The sequence below is a fragment of the Leptidea sinapis genome, chromosome Z (genome assembly GCF_905404315.1).
Source record: "Leptidea sinapis chromosome Z, ilLepSina1.1, whole genome shotgun sequence".
In the NCBI taxonomy this organism is placed as follows: domain Eukaryota; kingdom Metazoa; phylum Arthropoda; class Insecta; order Lepidoptera; family Pieridae; genus Leptidea; species Leptidea sinapis.
The window spans coordinates 24,230,628-24,247,310 of record NC_066312.1 but is presented as its reverse complement, the minus strand read 5'-3'; the positions used below and the strand labels follow the sequence as shown (position 1 = coordinate 24,247,310).

The 16,683-nt window shown below is 38.9% G+C and overlaps 1 protein-coding gene across 1 annotated transcript in view; it reads left to right on the top strand.

Annotated features, from left to right (window-relative positions):
• LOC126978720 (structural maintenance of chromosomes protein 1A-like) overlaps positions 1-16,683 on the top strand; it is a 59,776-nt gene that overhangs the window by 25,852 nt on the left and 17,241 nt on the right. Inside the window, exons 13-19 of the mRNA XM_050827744.1 lie at positions 2,120-2,331; positions 5,504-5,678; positions 7,119-7,241; positions 7,783-7,914; positions 8,933-8,998; positions 12,489-12,622; positions 14,613-14,734. Coding sequence (XP_050683701.1) covers positions 2,120-2,331; positions 5,504-5,678; positions 7,119-7,241; positions 7,783-7,914; positions 8,933-8,998; positions 12,489-12,622; positions 14,613-14,734 — 964 coding nt within the window. The remainder of the gene's footprint in view (positions 1-2,119; positions 2,332-5,503; positions 5,679-7,118; positions 7,242-7,782; positions 7,915-8,932; positions 8,999-12,488; positions 12,623-14,612; positions 14,735-16,683) is intronic.

Below are 16,683 nucleotides of genomic sequence, written 5' to 3'. Positions count from 1 at the left end.
TAGATCTCTGGAACATAGCTCATTTATAATGGTGGTCGTTACATGTCGTGGAGTATAAATACATGAACGTGGTTTACCTTCGGTAGCAGTTAAAAGTTTGCCTCCGATGTTGTTGAGACCACATATATTGCCTTTCCTAATCCACGGCTCCTGGATTAGGGCTATGGTCTCGGTGTTTCCCTCCAGCAAACGTCGCAGGTTAGCCGTCGCGGTGTAGCTGTGCTGGAGGTTGATTTGTATGACTTTAAGGAGTGGAGGTGGATCGGTCTGGGCTGCCATCGCTGTGCAGTAGACTGTCCTCCAACTCCTTTGTCTGATCCTCTTCCCCGGCCCCTTGCTGCCACCAGTCTATGGAGTGCGATTTGGTCTCTATGGGAGTCCGAACCTCTTTACAAGTGGCGGTCATAGAGACACCGTCGGTCCTCTTCTGATGTGTAGCATCAGGGGCTGCACCTGAGGGCTGCTGCCCTCCTTCCGGCACGACATCCATGCGGTTGTCGGGCGCCGCCTCAGGAGCGGTCGAGGTTGGTATTTTCGGCTGCGCTGCCACGTCCGGGTTTGGTTTCGGTGCTTCGCTGCCTTTACCCTCCTCTTCGGGGAAATTTACGTACACTGAGCCGCATTTGTACGAGACCCTGCGATCTCGCTTCTTGAGCTCAGCTACATCTGCCTCAGGTATCCCAAGGACTATGCGCACCCTGCCACTTTCGTCTGGTTCTGGTATGTGGTACAAGCTCCAAGTGCGGACGTTGTACCACGGATTCTGCCCGGCGAATCTGGTCTGCAGCATGCTAAGATTTTCGTCCTTGGAAAACCTCGGGATGATCATGGTCGCCTTGACTTTCCTAGGGATGTCGGCTTGGCGTTTGACCACGAGTCTGGTGTGTGGAAGTGGTGAAGTCATCTTGGAGACAGTCTTCTTAAGCCATTCCACGGTGTAAGTGTCCTCGCACCAAAGCTTGAGAGTACCCTCACCATGGTTGGCTCTGCCTCTGAAGCTGGGCAGCCTGAAGGGATCAGTGGAAGAGGTGGCGGCGCAGACTTCTGCGTCTATCGCACCCTCTATTGCCGACGGTATCGCCTGGGCTTGCTCGGCTTTTATGTCCCTGAAGGGCTCATGCATGATCGCGACTAGTAAATCGTTAGATTTACACATGTCGGCGTAATTTACGGAGCCCTTTTTGGGAGTGGGCCGCGGGTTCGTTCGCGTACGTTTAACGTCCTCGCGGGGTGACAGAGTGTCATCCGGGCGAGCCCTTTTGCTGCCCTTGGGTAGGTTTGGACCTTGCCCGGAAGCAGCACGAGCTTCCGCCCTATCCTGAACGTTTCGGCCAGCGCGTTTCCCTCGTGGCCTTTTTTGGGGCTTACTACCGCTTGCTACTGGTTCGATAGTCGGCTGGCCTGCGGGCTCGCCTTTATCTCCAGTAGCGCTGTCTACCTGAACCTCTTTGGGTTTGGGGGGGTTGCTTTTAGCGGCTTTTATTCTTGCTTTCCTAGCCTCGGCTCGCGCGCGGTTTCGTGCGGTCCTGCTAGGTGCCTTGTATGTAGGCTTGGCATCTCCCTTCCTGATGGGTAGCGTCCAGGCATCGTCCGTGAAGGTAGTTGCCGGTATGGCTTCCTTTAGGGTGGAAAGATCCAGCGAGGAAGACTCTTTCGGCGCTGTGGGAGCAGCCGTGGTCTGGACGGATTGGCTAAGCGCTCCCGAGGGAGCAGCTCGTTTGTTATGGTCGAAGTTTCTCTTTTGGTCCATGGGTAGAGATTTATTAAGATTCATCCTCGTCAGTGCCCCACCCGCCTTGGAGCCTCAGTAGGGGACGTCATGCACCTTGATGTACATGTCCGCCAGGACTACTGCGAGGATATAGTAACCCTCACCGTGAATACCTGATGACTGACGGCCGAGTAATGTAGAAGCCGCATACGTGAGGAAGAGAGCCTCCCGCGCTCACCTCAACATCCGCGACCGGGCCATAGGCACCCACATGGATTTGGGTCACTCGCCGGCAGCCCTCTGACTGAAATATCAAACATACTTATTATACTAAAAAAATGAGGCGCAGGTAAGCGTGGTTGAGTTTGTCTAATTCTAATTAAATAAGTGATTTTAATTGTTTGGCAGTACGGCCGGTTGATTCATTTGTGCCAGCCGATACACCAGCGCTACAACGTCGCCCTTACAAGGGTGATGGGCCGCTACGTGGACGCCATCGTCGTGGATACGCAGCATACGGCGCGCCGATGCATCCAGATGCTGAAAGAACGCTTGCTGGAGCCTGAGACCTTCCTGCCGGTCGATCACATAAAGGCCAAGCCGCTCAAGACGAGGCTGCGGTATTTATAAACGCTTTATATTAGCTTCACTTGTATGTTTGTAACTGACTCCTTTAGACGCGATTTTGACCCACTTTAAACGGCCAGATTCCATTCAAACTTTGTAGATTTATCGAAGACCGATGACAATACACTAATTTGATAAGATTATTCCATTATTCAATTTGCAAAATTAGAATTTTGCCAATTTATATAATTTTTAATAAATAAATCACTAATAAGCACCATCTAGTAATTTCTTGTAAATTACAAAGGAACCGCGCGACACGTCAAGACAGTTCCCCAAAATAATAGTGTCTAATTCGTTTAGAAGCGAATAGATGGTGGTGAATTTGTAATTCACGCCATCTAGCACCATTTAAATAAACTCTTAATTATGAAATGATATCATGGAACGTACACGTGTACAAATGATTCTGTATGTTGAAGTAATGTTTTTATTTACGAAAAGATGGCGCTGTTTAAGTAATCTGTTTCCATTATAAATTATTAATGCGTGATTTAACGGAGCTAATTATTATAAAAGCTAGTTCGGTGATCTCCGGTTATCTGAATTAAGTGATCTTTCAATATAACAAATATTGAAATCCCTTCATTCAATCTAAAAAAATTAACTAAAAAATGAAAAATTAATAATAGTTTAAAAAACTAAAAAACACGCTGTATATAAAACTCTTTATGCTACGTGAATCAGAAAGGGTATAACATGCCTTCAATGCTACGTTATATAAGTCATATGCAATAGTATTGTGATGCTTAAATTTGAATAAATAAAATCAATAAAAATAAAAAAAGCCCCTGAAAAATAAAAATATTATATTTCAATTTCTTTTCTTAGACAACCCTAACATTTAAAGAGACCGCCATTTAATATAGGCGGAGCCGTTGTTTTTAAACAAATTTTTCAAATTCAAATTCAATTTTATCTTTCGCAGGTTTTGAACACTCCTTGAGTTTCACAATAAATACACGAAAACACCACATCACGTCATTTTGATTGATTATGTTTTAGGTAGTTAGGTACCTAAGTAGATACCTACTTATCTCATCACTAGTACGTTCAAAACAGTCCAGGAACCTACATCACGCACCCACACACAATAATATCATGTCGTAATATTCATTGTTCCCATAATCTGCCATGATTATCACACGAAATCAAAAGTCCAACGCGACTATCTAACAAACACGACTGTCGGAACTTAACTAAAGTATAAAAATTATTATAAATAAAACATCCATTGAATTTGAGATTATTATTAAGGGGTATGCACACTAGACGAAATCACACAATAGCACGTTGTATTACACATACAATTAGAATAAAGTACTTCCTGTTATTGCGAACAAAATAAGAAATAACAATACTTACACATTTTCACGCCTGTATTCCTGAAGGGTTAGGCAGAGGTGTATTTTTTCCACCCACGTTTCACTGTTATTATTTTTTTTATGGACAAGGAGGACAAATGAGCGTATGGGCCACCTGGTGTTAATTGATCACCGCCGCCCACATTTTTTTGCAACACCAGACGAATCACAGGAGCGTTGCCGGCCTTTAAGGAAAGTGTGTAGGACGTGTAAAAGTATCCATGTCGTATGGTCCCGCAAACACCGCACAAGGAAGTTCATTCACAGCTTTATGTATGGATTGTGGGCGTGTCGTGCGAAGATGGAATTCGGCGGCCGGAATCAGATGAAACAGCTCTTCGGAACACTCCCCATGATAAATGCGGTAGAGGACACACAATGAAGGGATGTCTTTATCCAGCCGCTCACAGAGCAATGGGTCCCCGACAATTGGAGCTGCTCTGCAATGCACGCGGTTAATTGGATCGAGCTGATACGGGGGTGCGCCAGTCCAGAGATGACAGCCTATTTGGCTTTGCCCTCCAGATGGTCGCGGAATTGACAATCGCTCGAGAATTTGAGACCCAGTATTCCGATACTAAGGCGAGGCTGTAAGGGAAGTGTTGTCGAAGAGCGGTTATACGACAAATGGGGTTGTTTTAGTGGTAAACACGCAAACTTGAGTCTTCTGGGGATTAAATTGGACAATGTTCATGTTTGATTTCCACATAATAGGGGCGAGCCTCCACATTTCTAAACTCTGGGCTGCTACTCAGAAATTTCTTACTAAAAACCCAATGCTTTTTGCCCGGCCCGGAAATGAAATACCTACCTATCTATTATTAATACGAGGATGGTCAAAGACATCCATTTTTGGCTAAAGTTATCCGTTTAGAACAATTTCTGAATAGGAGCCTATTAGAGTTATTTTTATTGTATAATACATTTTTTTTGTGTTAAGAAGGGACGAGACGAGCTGGACATTCAGCGGATGGTAATTGATACTCCCTACCCATTACAATGCAGTACCGATCAAGAGTTTAGAAAAACCCAAAGACGCTGTGCGGAACTACAATTGCGCTCGTCACCTTGAGACATAAGATGAGAAGTCTCATTTGCCTGGTAATTACAACAGCTACAGCGCCATTCAGTCCGAAACACAATAATGCTTATACATTTCTGCTTCACGGCAGAAAAAGGCTCCAATCTACAAATACAAATTTTGAATTATTTTCAATGTCAGCTGAAGAAAATTTCAAATAATCTCTCCTGGCGGTTGGCAATCACGTTCATATTACAACGTGTGTACATAGTGTACCCACCACACGGCACGGTCCATTAATTACTTCGAACACTATAGCCTCTAGATTATAATGTAAACTAGGAAAGTCAAATGTCAATTTTGAAAAGACATTTCGTACATTACCCGACAGTTTCATTGACAGGAGTCCCAAGGAGTGCATTGCGGCTCCTTGCTTTGGGTTAGTAAAATACATAAAAACTAGCTCTGGACATCGAATTCAGTTCAGATCGAAATCACATGGAAAATGTCGTATTTCAAGCATTCGATTTATAAATAGATTTCAACAGTTAATATGGTACAAGATTCTTTATGTAGATGTGTTTTTAGGCACTATCATCTTCAGCCGGAAGACGTCCACTGCTGGACAAAAACCTCCCCTAAAGATTTACCTATCCCACTACGATCGGTCCTGCGCTGCCCTCATCCAACGTATTCTGGCGATCTTGACCAGATCGTCGATCCATCAATTTAAAATTAGTTCCTTGATTGTGAGCAATAGTATCTACATGTTCTCCGCAGCGCCATCAAAAACCCGAAGAACGTGAAGCTGTTATACGACGTGCTGCGGTTCCAACCAGCTGCCATCTTCCCTGCCGTGCAGTTTGTCACCAACAACGCGATGGTCTGCGAAACTCCCGAAGACGCCTATTACGTGGCCTACGAGTACCACCGCGACTTAGACACTCGATACGACGTGAGTGAGCTACACATTACGTATACATAATGTAGTATATGGGTACACCGTAAAGATACCACAAATTGGTTTATCAGTTACAATTACTCAATACATTATAAGAATAAAAACGGTAAATAAAAAACACTGTGGGCCATTAAGGAGTTCCATTGATCATCTTGTAATCTCATGTTCGACCACGACAATAACTTGACCATAACGTCGTTATGGTAATTGACTCAAATATCCGGATAGCATATAAAAGATTCGGCCGAGTATCGTTAATTTGCTCCTAAGAATGGAAGAGTTCCACTCCTTTGTTATGGACCCTATAATTAGAACCTAACCATGCTCTCACCAGACTACCCTTGAAAAGAATCATCGAAATCAGTTGGCGTGATATTGAGTTATTCGGCCATTAATCACACATATATTTAATGCAAATTTAGACTTATATGGTTTTCTCCTGGATACCATTGTCAGAAGTGGACGAATTTGAAATGGGACCACACGAGGCACTTACTTAAAGGCAAGTACTAGCCTTTAAATAAAAAAAAATAACTGTCATGCCTATCTTGCTGGAAAACCAACCACGCTTCTGATCCCGTGACTCTTACCTCTTCTGATGATATTAGGGTTGACTTCTTTACCTAAAACTGTATCTATCTAGTATAAGGTCTCTCCGTGTAGGTATCCAAATCGGAAGTACACGCGACGGGTCTACAGAGAGGCTTTACAGTAAGGATTCCCGCGCGAGCTTTGTTCGTCACCTGCTTTATCGGTCAGACCCATTAAAAACGAAGACAAAAAAAGTATATTAAAGGTCATTAAGATACAAAATAATTTTTTGAGCTTCCTGCAGGACGCTGCTGAAATAATCTAATTTTGAGTGATTATTATTATAATGAAATTACTATTCATGATAGTTACATGTTTATTTCCTATATTAAGTAGGTTTGACTATGTCGTGGTCTTCCAATGCATACATTAGTATCTGCAACTTATGTAAATTTGACGACAAAGGAATATTGATTATAAATAACGATTACATACCTATTTAAATTATAGAAAAAACTGAGCTATTTTTTAAGTTGACCTTATACTAAGGTAAGGAAGGCAACCCTAATGTTGTCAAAAGAGGTAATCACGCGATAAAAATAGGCAACTTCTAATAATATTCTGTTAATAGCGCTGTGCGATCTGAATTACACCTTATTGTATGGCCGCCAGAGTGTCTATCTCTTTAATTGATTTTGCGTAGTGAGATTTCTGTACTTGAACTATTACATAATGTTTGCCTCGACTAAGTTTATGGAAAGGTAACGACCCGCCCGCGATAAATCGCCACTACTATGACTTTAAAGTGAGTAGGTTACGGAAGCTCATGTCCTATTTCGTGGAGAGCTATGATGATGAGGGCAACAAGATATCCTTATGTACAATGCATGTTGCATGTTTCAGACTTTGGCGCTGGACGGCACGTTCTACCAGAAGAAGGGCCTCATCTCAGGCGGCTTGCAGGATCTGGAACGGAGAGCCAGGCGCTGGGACCAGAAGCATCTGTATGAGCTCAAGGATAAGAAGGTCACTTTTCTATTAGTATAATAGTAGATATAAGTATAACGCTAAGTTTACTTTATCTGTTTGTTATTCATCAATAAATATATTCAATTTAAACAATTAAAGTAATACAAGATCTATTAACTTAAATATTATAAATTTTTGTTGGTTCATTATTAAAAAATATATATAAAATTTAAGAAAATAATTAAAGGAAGAAAGTCCTACTAGTCGTAGGGGACTAAACAACGAATAAATAAACAAAGGTAAATTTTACATTAATTAGAGTTTAAAGTTCTTTGATAGTAGCTCACTTGTCACTATAATTTAAATAATTATAACAGAAGTGGTCCAATATTCCGGCCAGGTGAAAGGTCTTGAACGCCAGAGCTGCAACAGCATTTAGGGCAATCAGCACAGCCTGAAGGCCGCACGGCCCGGAGACGGTCCGAAGAGTGAACTGCTGGTACTGGTGAGATTACTACGCGCGTCAGCGTCCAAAAGAGATAGTACAACTAGCATATGATTACTATTGTGGATAATTGTTAAATATTGTGGTATTCAGGAGAAGCTGGCAGAAGAGCTCCGGGAAGCGATGAAAAACTTTCGCAAGGAGTCGGAGCTCGCCACTTTGGACTTGGAAATCCACGGCCTGGAGGCCCGCCTCAAGTACGCCATCGCTGACAGAGATGCTACGGTAACTCCCTCTATTGTCATGTAAACTAAAGCTATAAACTTTGAAAATTGATACATTTAGATAGAATCTCTAGCTGTTATATAACCGCTGAAAACAGCCAGTAATATTAATAGTGTGCGTAACAAGCTACGTCTTACACTCGCGATTTGTATGACACTTTGTGTTAGTGTGCGTGAATTGTTCAAAATAGAGGTTAGTTCTATTCTCAATTTTTTCGACGTTTTCACATCTGCCATACTTTATTTTAGATATAAATAATCTAAGTCTATAATTAAAAGCTATAATCATTAAACGTATAATCACTCCCTTTCCCAAATGATTCCTTTCCCAAATGAGTTTCTAATAAAAGTGGGTTAGAGCCTAGAGGACCTTACCGAGGACAGTATTTTGGTAGATTTGTGCTATTTCTCCTTATGAAACCATCTTTCATGATACAATTTTAATACTTATTGACGTAAAAACTACGTGACTTACGTGAAGCATCAGACGGTGATCTGTTGACAATTCTATGTTTACAATAATTTACCAGATGTCCTAGCATCCTTGGTCAAGTAATAAATTAAAAAATTACCAGAATAATTCCATAAAATTAATATAAATATTATACTATCGATACCGCTTTGCTGAGTAAATAAGTAGTGAAAAAAGAAATTAATAAAAAAAAAATATTTTATATTCTCAAATGATCTGATATTTTCCGAACTACTTCGTGCCTAAGCTATCTCAATAACCACTAATAGGTTTTTTTATGGTTTTCTCATATAGTATAGTAAAATGCTCTGTTGAATATAATGCGAATATATTATATTACACACATTTTTAGTACCAAAATTAATTCGATCTAGCGGTTAAAGTGGTAACCAACGTAACAGGGTGCTACCACTGAACAAATGGTACGATAACTACATCGGTCATAAATCAATAAGATCAATTCTTCAGTCGTGGTTTACAGTAAACCTTGTTCCAAATACAAAATATGTAATCTCCATTAATTTTTAATTGTTTGTTTTTTTTCTAGCAAAAACGTGTTCATGTGTTGGACGCTGAAATTGCAGTATTGCCACTTACAACTGATATGATTGGGGTGAGTTATACTTATATAAAGTGCATATGTTTGTTTCCAAGTCATGGATGTTTAAATGTATTTATGTATGTTTATATGTATTTATGTATGTTTAAGTAAGTATATTGTATTAAATATATCATTGTCTTGTAACCCATAACACAGGCTATATATGCTTAACTTGGGGCGAGATAATTTGTGTAAAGTGTGTCAATATTATTATATTATTATTTAAACTTGTGACATGCTGCACAATGCGGTTCTTGAATACGTCGTTTTTATTCGATAGTTTATCAAGAAACTGATTCGACATTATTTAAACATTGCAATAGTACCTACTGTAATATTTCGATGCTACACGAGAGCTCTTTAAACAAATAAAATGAAAAAGTTACCTACTCAGTATATTTTTAATGGAATACTGTGGTATTTGACAGTTTACAACTGACAAATCTTTATTGATTCATAGAAAACAGCTTATAATAATAGATGGCTTTACTGGGAAACATTTTGTGACGACAAACTAATAGGTCCTAGCCGGCCGTTTTAGCTTCAACTCAAACCCTGTTCTCTCGCGACTCGACTATTTCTTCTCGCGTCTAACGGCCGTTTTCAATAACCTTTCTATCCTTAGTTTAACTTACTAGAGGTAGACAAATCAATCTTTTTACGCTTACTTACATTTCAATAACCTATCGACATAAAGCATTGGACTATAACTATATTGGACATAACTATAGATAGATAAGATCTTGTCACTAAACGGTGACAGCACGGTATCCGTAACTAGTGATACGTTATTGATACCTTCCTAAAAGGCTTGCAAATTTTCTGTGACCCTCTGGCGTTGCAAGTTCAAGTAAGATTTAAGTTTTGTCATTGTTACCAATAAAAAAAATCATAATTGATGACACTGGTTCATAGAAAAATTAGAATGAGTTGACGGGTTGTAACTGTGTAAGCCACATCTTAGTGCCGCTCAGATTTCTAAACTATTAGATACTAGCTGACCTGGCAAACATTGTTTTGCCATATAAATTATATATTATGCAAACCTTCCTTGAGCTTCAACGAATCTATTAAAAAAGATTTAATTGAGATCGGTCGAATAGTTTAGGAGTTATTAGGGAACATACAAACATACATTCTCTTTTATATATATAGATATGGATAGCGCCCTTGATATTTCGATAGCCTCAATAGCCTGGTTATGTGTTTAGCTACGTATGTGAATTTTAAATTTTGGATGTGTTCTTAACAGTATATATTTTGAACATCCTTGTACTGTCTTTTACATTCTTCCACGCACTCCTAAGCTAGGACTTGCTTGCGCGGTATTTCCGAGACGCTGAGTTACGGTTGCCGGCAAAAATCCGGCAAACTGCGGCGGTAATCACTTACACACTTACAGTGGTTATATGGTTAGCTTGTATAGAACTAGAGCAATTTGTCATTGTAAGTGTATACCGCCCCCCACTGTATCATATGAACAATTCCAACATAGAATGGAGGAGGTACTATCAAAATTTACCAAAACCAGCAAGTCAATTATAGTGTGTGGAGATTTTAATATAAACTTGCTTGAAAATTCTGTCAATTGTTCAGCCTAGACTTAAAAAATTATTTCAAAGTTTTAATTTGTTCAATGTATTTTGGGAACCTACTAGAATCAATTCTACAACAGCAACCTGTTTAGATGTTTTTACAAATGTTACTATTACTAGTAAACTTATAATTAATAATCTTCAGTCCGACCATTGTGGGCAACTGATAAAAGTAAATACAAGATTGGACAATCTCAGACCAAAAAAGGTGACGATTATACCAGTTACTGGTAGCCGTCTTTAGAGGCTTAAAAATAATTTGATAAATACCATACCATTTTTACACTGTGGTGAAACTGCTAATTTTCACTATAACATAGTCTTCAATTCCTTCTGTGAGGAATTTGACAGGATTTTTACTCCAGTAACGGTAACAGTAAACAACAAACATTGTTTTAATGATTGGGCAACAATGGGTATCCAGAAAAGTCGTAAACGCTTATATGACCTTTATTATGAGACACATTACAATAATAGTGAACAATTTAAAATATATGTAAAAAAAATACTCCAAGCTCTTTAAAGTAGTTTGTCATGAAGCGAAGATACGTTTCATTGCAGATAAAATTGAAACTTTACTCCTAAAACTAAAGCATTTTGGAGTAAAACATAGAGCCCTTAATCTGTTAAAATCATATTTAAGCGAAAGAGTTCAGATTGTCGATGTAAATGGCAAACGGTCTTCGGGTAAACCTGTGGGAATAGATGTTCCGTAGGGTTCTATTCTCGGTCCTTTCTTGTTTCTTATATATATTAACGATCTACGGTTTATGGTAGATGATAGCCATGAGATTGTATTGTTTGCTGATGATACTTCATTTATTTTTAAAGTGAAACGAAGTGCAGATATTGATGACGAGGTAAACAATGCGCTCTCAAAGATAGTGCGTTGGTTTGAGATGAATAATCTGCATTAAAACAGTAAAAAAACCAAGTGTTCATTACACCAAACACAGCGTACAAAACGTACCGTACTTATAAATGACCAGAAATTGGAACTTGTGGACACTACAGTCTGTTTGGGTATCACTTTGGATAAAAAGCTTCAGTGGGGTCCACATATTGCCCAACTAGCAGATAGAGTCAGTTCTGCGGCATATGCTGTTAGAAAGATTAGAGAGTACACTAATGTTACGACCGCTAGATTGGTGTACTTCAGTTATTTTCACAGCATCATGACGTACGGTATTTTACTGTGGGGTCATGCTGCCGATATTGACATAGTGTTTGCTCTGCAAAAGAGAGCTGTTCGCGATATATATCAGCTTGGATATAGACAGTCTCTCAAAGAAAAATTTAAAGAAATAAATATTTTGACTGTTCATTGTCATTACATTTATGAAAACTTAATATATGTTCACAAAAAATCGTCACCTTTTTGCTCTTAATAGTGATTTTCATTATTATAACACTAGAAATAAGGGATTGCTTGTAACTAATTCTAGTAGGCTTCATAAGATACATAATAGCTTTAAGGGTAAATGTATACACTTATATAATAAAGTCCCCGCCACTGTTCAGGCATTATCTATAAATAAATTAAAATATTTTATAAAAAAAATGCCTCTGTCGTAAATCCTATTACTCCACAGCTGAATATCTAAGTGATTGGACAGCCTGGGACTAGATTATGATTATCTTAAAGCAATAGCAATGAAAGTACAATATTGTATATTTTTATTAAAAACAGCTCAAAAAAGGAATGCTGGGAGAGTTTCTTGCGCCGCTTCTTCTCTCTCAAAGCGCCATTTGTTTCCGAAGCGGTAGTAGTGTCTAGTATATTAGAAATGACATCAAAAAGAATTCTAAAGGAATCAAATTTGAGAAAATAAATGCCTTTCATGCCTTTTTTCATGCTACCGGTGATGCCTCCGTTGCCCTCCTATTTCATGAAATATGCTTGACAGGCCCAAATCGAGGAGATTGAAAGCGCGATCCGTGTGGGCGCCTTCAAGATCATGGAGATAAAGGAGAAGATTAACAATGTGGAAGACGCGGTGTTTAGCGCTTTTTGCAAAGAAATCGGTGTAGCCAACATACGGTAGCTATCACAAACCTATCGCCACTTGAGAAGTTCAGTTCTGTACGGAGTACGGATATTATCGTCAAGCATATGTTACCCGCGCTTATTTATTTTAAGTGTTGCTGTGACGCCTAATTGGTCAATTGTTCAGACTTAATTCAAATTTCAAATTCAATAACACTTTATTCATGTAGGTCACGGAAATGACACTTATGACTGTCAAAAAAAAATACTGTTTCTTATTGAATTTACCGCTACTTCGTAAAGGGTTGAGCTAATGTGAAGAAGTAGCAAGAAACTCATTGCCACTCTTTTAAGTCAAGATTTACATTTTAATTGTTTTACAAATCATTTCAATAACAACATATGCAAAGTGACGCAACAAAAATACTCAAATGTCAAAAACTGAAAGGCTTACATGAGTAAGTCAAAAAAAAGAAAAAAAAAAGTAAATTAATACTTATAAACACAAGAGTTATTGAGTATGATTGTATAGATGCATCAATCCACACATACCGTAAATAAATAGAGGCATTATGTGAGCATTTCTTAAAATAAAATATATAATAACTTTAAAGGAAATAATAATAATAAAAAACACATCAAGCAGACCTCCCGTTAACAAGATCATCCAGCCACCACGAGTAGAACCCGTTCACGAGCATGACGCATGGACCAGCCATCGCCTCTCTCGACCATATTTTAGGGAAGGGAGCGACCCGCCCCACGTCGCCGCCTTAGACCTTGGATGAAGTATATTTTATCTAATTTCTAAGTCACAATTTTGTATCTATAATTTGTCATAAATGAATAATTTTCCAAATAGCTAGCAAATATTCCAAATATTCTAGCTGTTCATAAATAGGCAAACCGTTTATACGTTTACTTGAAAAAGTCTCAGATTACGCAGAAAACTTACCTACAATTAGTGTCTTATTTGATGTAAATCATTTAGTCGTTGTTATGATATTTTTTGATCAAAGCATTTGACTATGTAAACCATGATATATTATTATATAAATGTTAGTATTTTCTTTGATTGTGTAATTGTAACTGTTTTTACATTCATTTCAGCCGGAAGACGTCCACTGCTGGATAAAGGCCTCCCCCAAATATCGCCATGACGATCGGTCCTGCGCTGCCCTCATCCATCCTACTCCGGCGATCGTCGGTCCATCTTGTGGGGGGCCTACCAAGACTACACCTTCCGGTACGTGGTCGCCATTGGAGGACCTTACTGCCACGGCCATCTGTCCGCCGAGCTATGTGCCCTGCCCACTGCCACTTCAGTTTCGCAATCATTTGGGCTATATCGGTGACTTTGGTTCTCCTACGGATCTCCTCATTTCTAATTCGATCTCGCAGGGAAACTCTCCATTGCCCGCCTTATAAGGCCCATAGTTAGCGACCACGTCTGTGTTGCGCATGGCAACACACATTGGTTAAAAACCTTCGTCTTCAGAGACTGTGGTATTTTGTGGTAGTTTCCCGAATGCTGCCCATCCGAGTAGGATTTGACGAGTGACCTCTTTCCCGGAATTGGACCTGCCCAACTGGATTATTTGTCCAAGGTAGACACGTATACACGTCAACAATTTCGAGAGTACAATTATTCCGAACTGTTACGGGAGTAGTTGCGACATGGGCATTAGACATGATCTTCGTCTTTTCCATGTTCATTTTGAGACCTACTCCTTGGGAAGTTGTATTGAGGCCATCGAGCATATGGATTAAGTCCTCCATTTTTCTGTCTTTTTAGTTTTTACATTAGATTTTGCGTAAAAGTTACATTTTTATTTTAGTTAACCCGAGCTTGAAAGGCTAAAAACAGTTACAACGACACGCGTTTTAATCCATTTAAAGTGTCTTATTTATATATAAATGTTATCATTATGGTTTAAGGGGAATAAATTCGAACTGGCTAGAAACGTATATTAAAAATAGAAAACAATGTGTTCATATAACAAACTCTGGACACTTTTACACGTTCTGTGTTGGACCTTTGCAGGCAGTACGAGGAGCAGGATCTGCCTGCGCAGCTGGAGAGGAACAATCGGCGCATGGATTTTGAGGCACAGATCGAGCGCATCGCCTCCACGCTGAAGTTTGAGGTTTCGCGGGACACTCTGGGTAATACATCGCAACATATTATATAGTATGTAGTTATATAATATGCTGTGGCTATCTGGAAACCCCCGAAGAGATAAAAATGATCTGCACCTTATTATGGATGCTCAGGGTGCCACTTGTCCTTTGAAGGCCGCAAAACCGTGCTGTTTCAAGGCAAACGGAATATGAGACTCAAATCAGCCTCCTGCATGGTCGCCGTATACTTATGTTATAACAAGGGACTAACAACTGCTGTTGCTAGTGCAACACTTCGGAGGGTAGGGAACACTTTTTGTGTTATGTTGTGACGAAAAGCTGCTTAATAGATTTTGATGACACGCAGAGAGCTCTTTATATAGTGCATATTTTGTACAGGACTTAAACATTCAGTATGACAAATTAATTAATACATAACAGCAGTATCTTGGAAGGACTGTCATTACTGGATATGAAAAATATTAGTTAAATCGAACTTCATATTGAGGAGATGATATTAATTCATATTACATAATTATTTACCTGAGCGCCTTTTTGAAATGAAACTTCTTTGCGCGCATGAGGGTAAAATTTTTACGAATGAAACGTCACGAAAATGTGGGACGTTTTTATCCAAGAAGAGTGAGAAAGTTTATTGCTATTTAACGTAGCATGAACCACATGGCACTGCGAGTAAGTAGAACATCTTCCCTAGTAGCGTTGTATCATGCAGGTTTAAAAATTAGTTTTCTAAAGAAGTTTCACTTCTGACATATTGTGTACTTTGTAGGCACGCCATTTTTTTTTTCTCTTTTTGAAAATTTGTCTTGATTGAGAACATTTGCCATCTTTAATTATATACATGAGTATCACAACAAGAAACTGAAATGTTTGAGTCATTTGAAAGATATGTCATTAAAAGTCCACAAATAAGTTGTCTTAGTTTATGAAACATTATTGTTATATGATAAAAAATGGAAAACATGATATAAGCCCAATGTAACAAACACATTGACAGTTCACTGCATTTTACACGAGTTTCAGCATCATATCCGTTACGAGCAGTTAGACCACAATAAAGAAAAATATGCTGACTCTACTAGTCGTCCTGTTACGGATAAATGGATACAATTTCTGAAAAATTAGAGTATATCAATTACAAATTACGACATAGTTGAAGGGCTGGAAATTGACCACTACACAGTTGTGACTCATTTAAAAATCTTGGTACACGAATAAGCATTTAATATGGGTGCCTTACGAGCTCACTGAAGGAACCCTATTGACCCTGTACTCATTTACCATTCTTGATTGAAACGTAATGAAACCAAACCATTTTTGGCGAGATTATTAATAACTAATGTCGAAAAATGTTGGTTGCCTATTCCGCGATCATCTGGAAGGCAACGCCAAATCGGCTTCAAAGAGCAATCTGGGCGTCAAATAGATCACAGCAATACTTAAAGCCGGTCTACATTCTAGCGTTCCACAGGTAAATTACTTTTTTGCAATTGTGTGTGTGCACGTGTACGGTCAGTACATAAATAAATAAACCACTAGTTTTATATTTTTTATAATTTTCATAGCCATTCTTCACATATGGAACTAATTATATTAAACGATGTTAAAATAGTGAATATTAATATAAAACATAATTTTTTCTTCTTTTTTTTCTTCTAAATTTCTTAAGCTCCAGACATTTTACACACATTCTCTTTTTCATCCAAAGCCTGACTTATCTAACTCATCCTCATCTAAATCAGTTTAATTTACAACTTTACAATAATATCACTGAACAATAATTGTTATAAACTACAACACATTCACTTATTAACTAAAACCGAATAGGCAGACACATAATTAGCTGACCCGACAGACGTTGTTCTGTTCATAATAATAAAAAGCTCTTGCGGGTGTAATTTCGTAAAATCCGTTCTTAGCCGACTACTACTGGGGGAAAGGAATATTCCTACCTTCACCCTACACCTTATGGC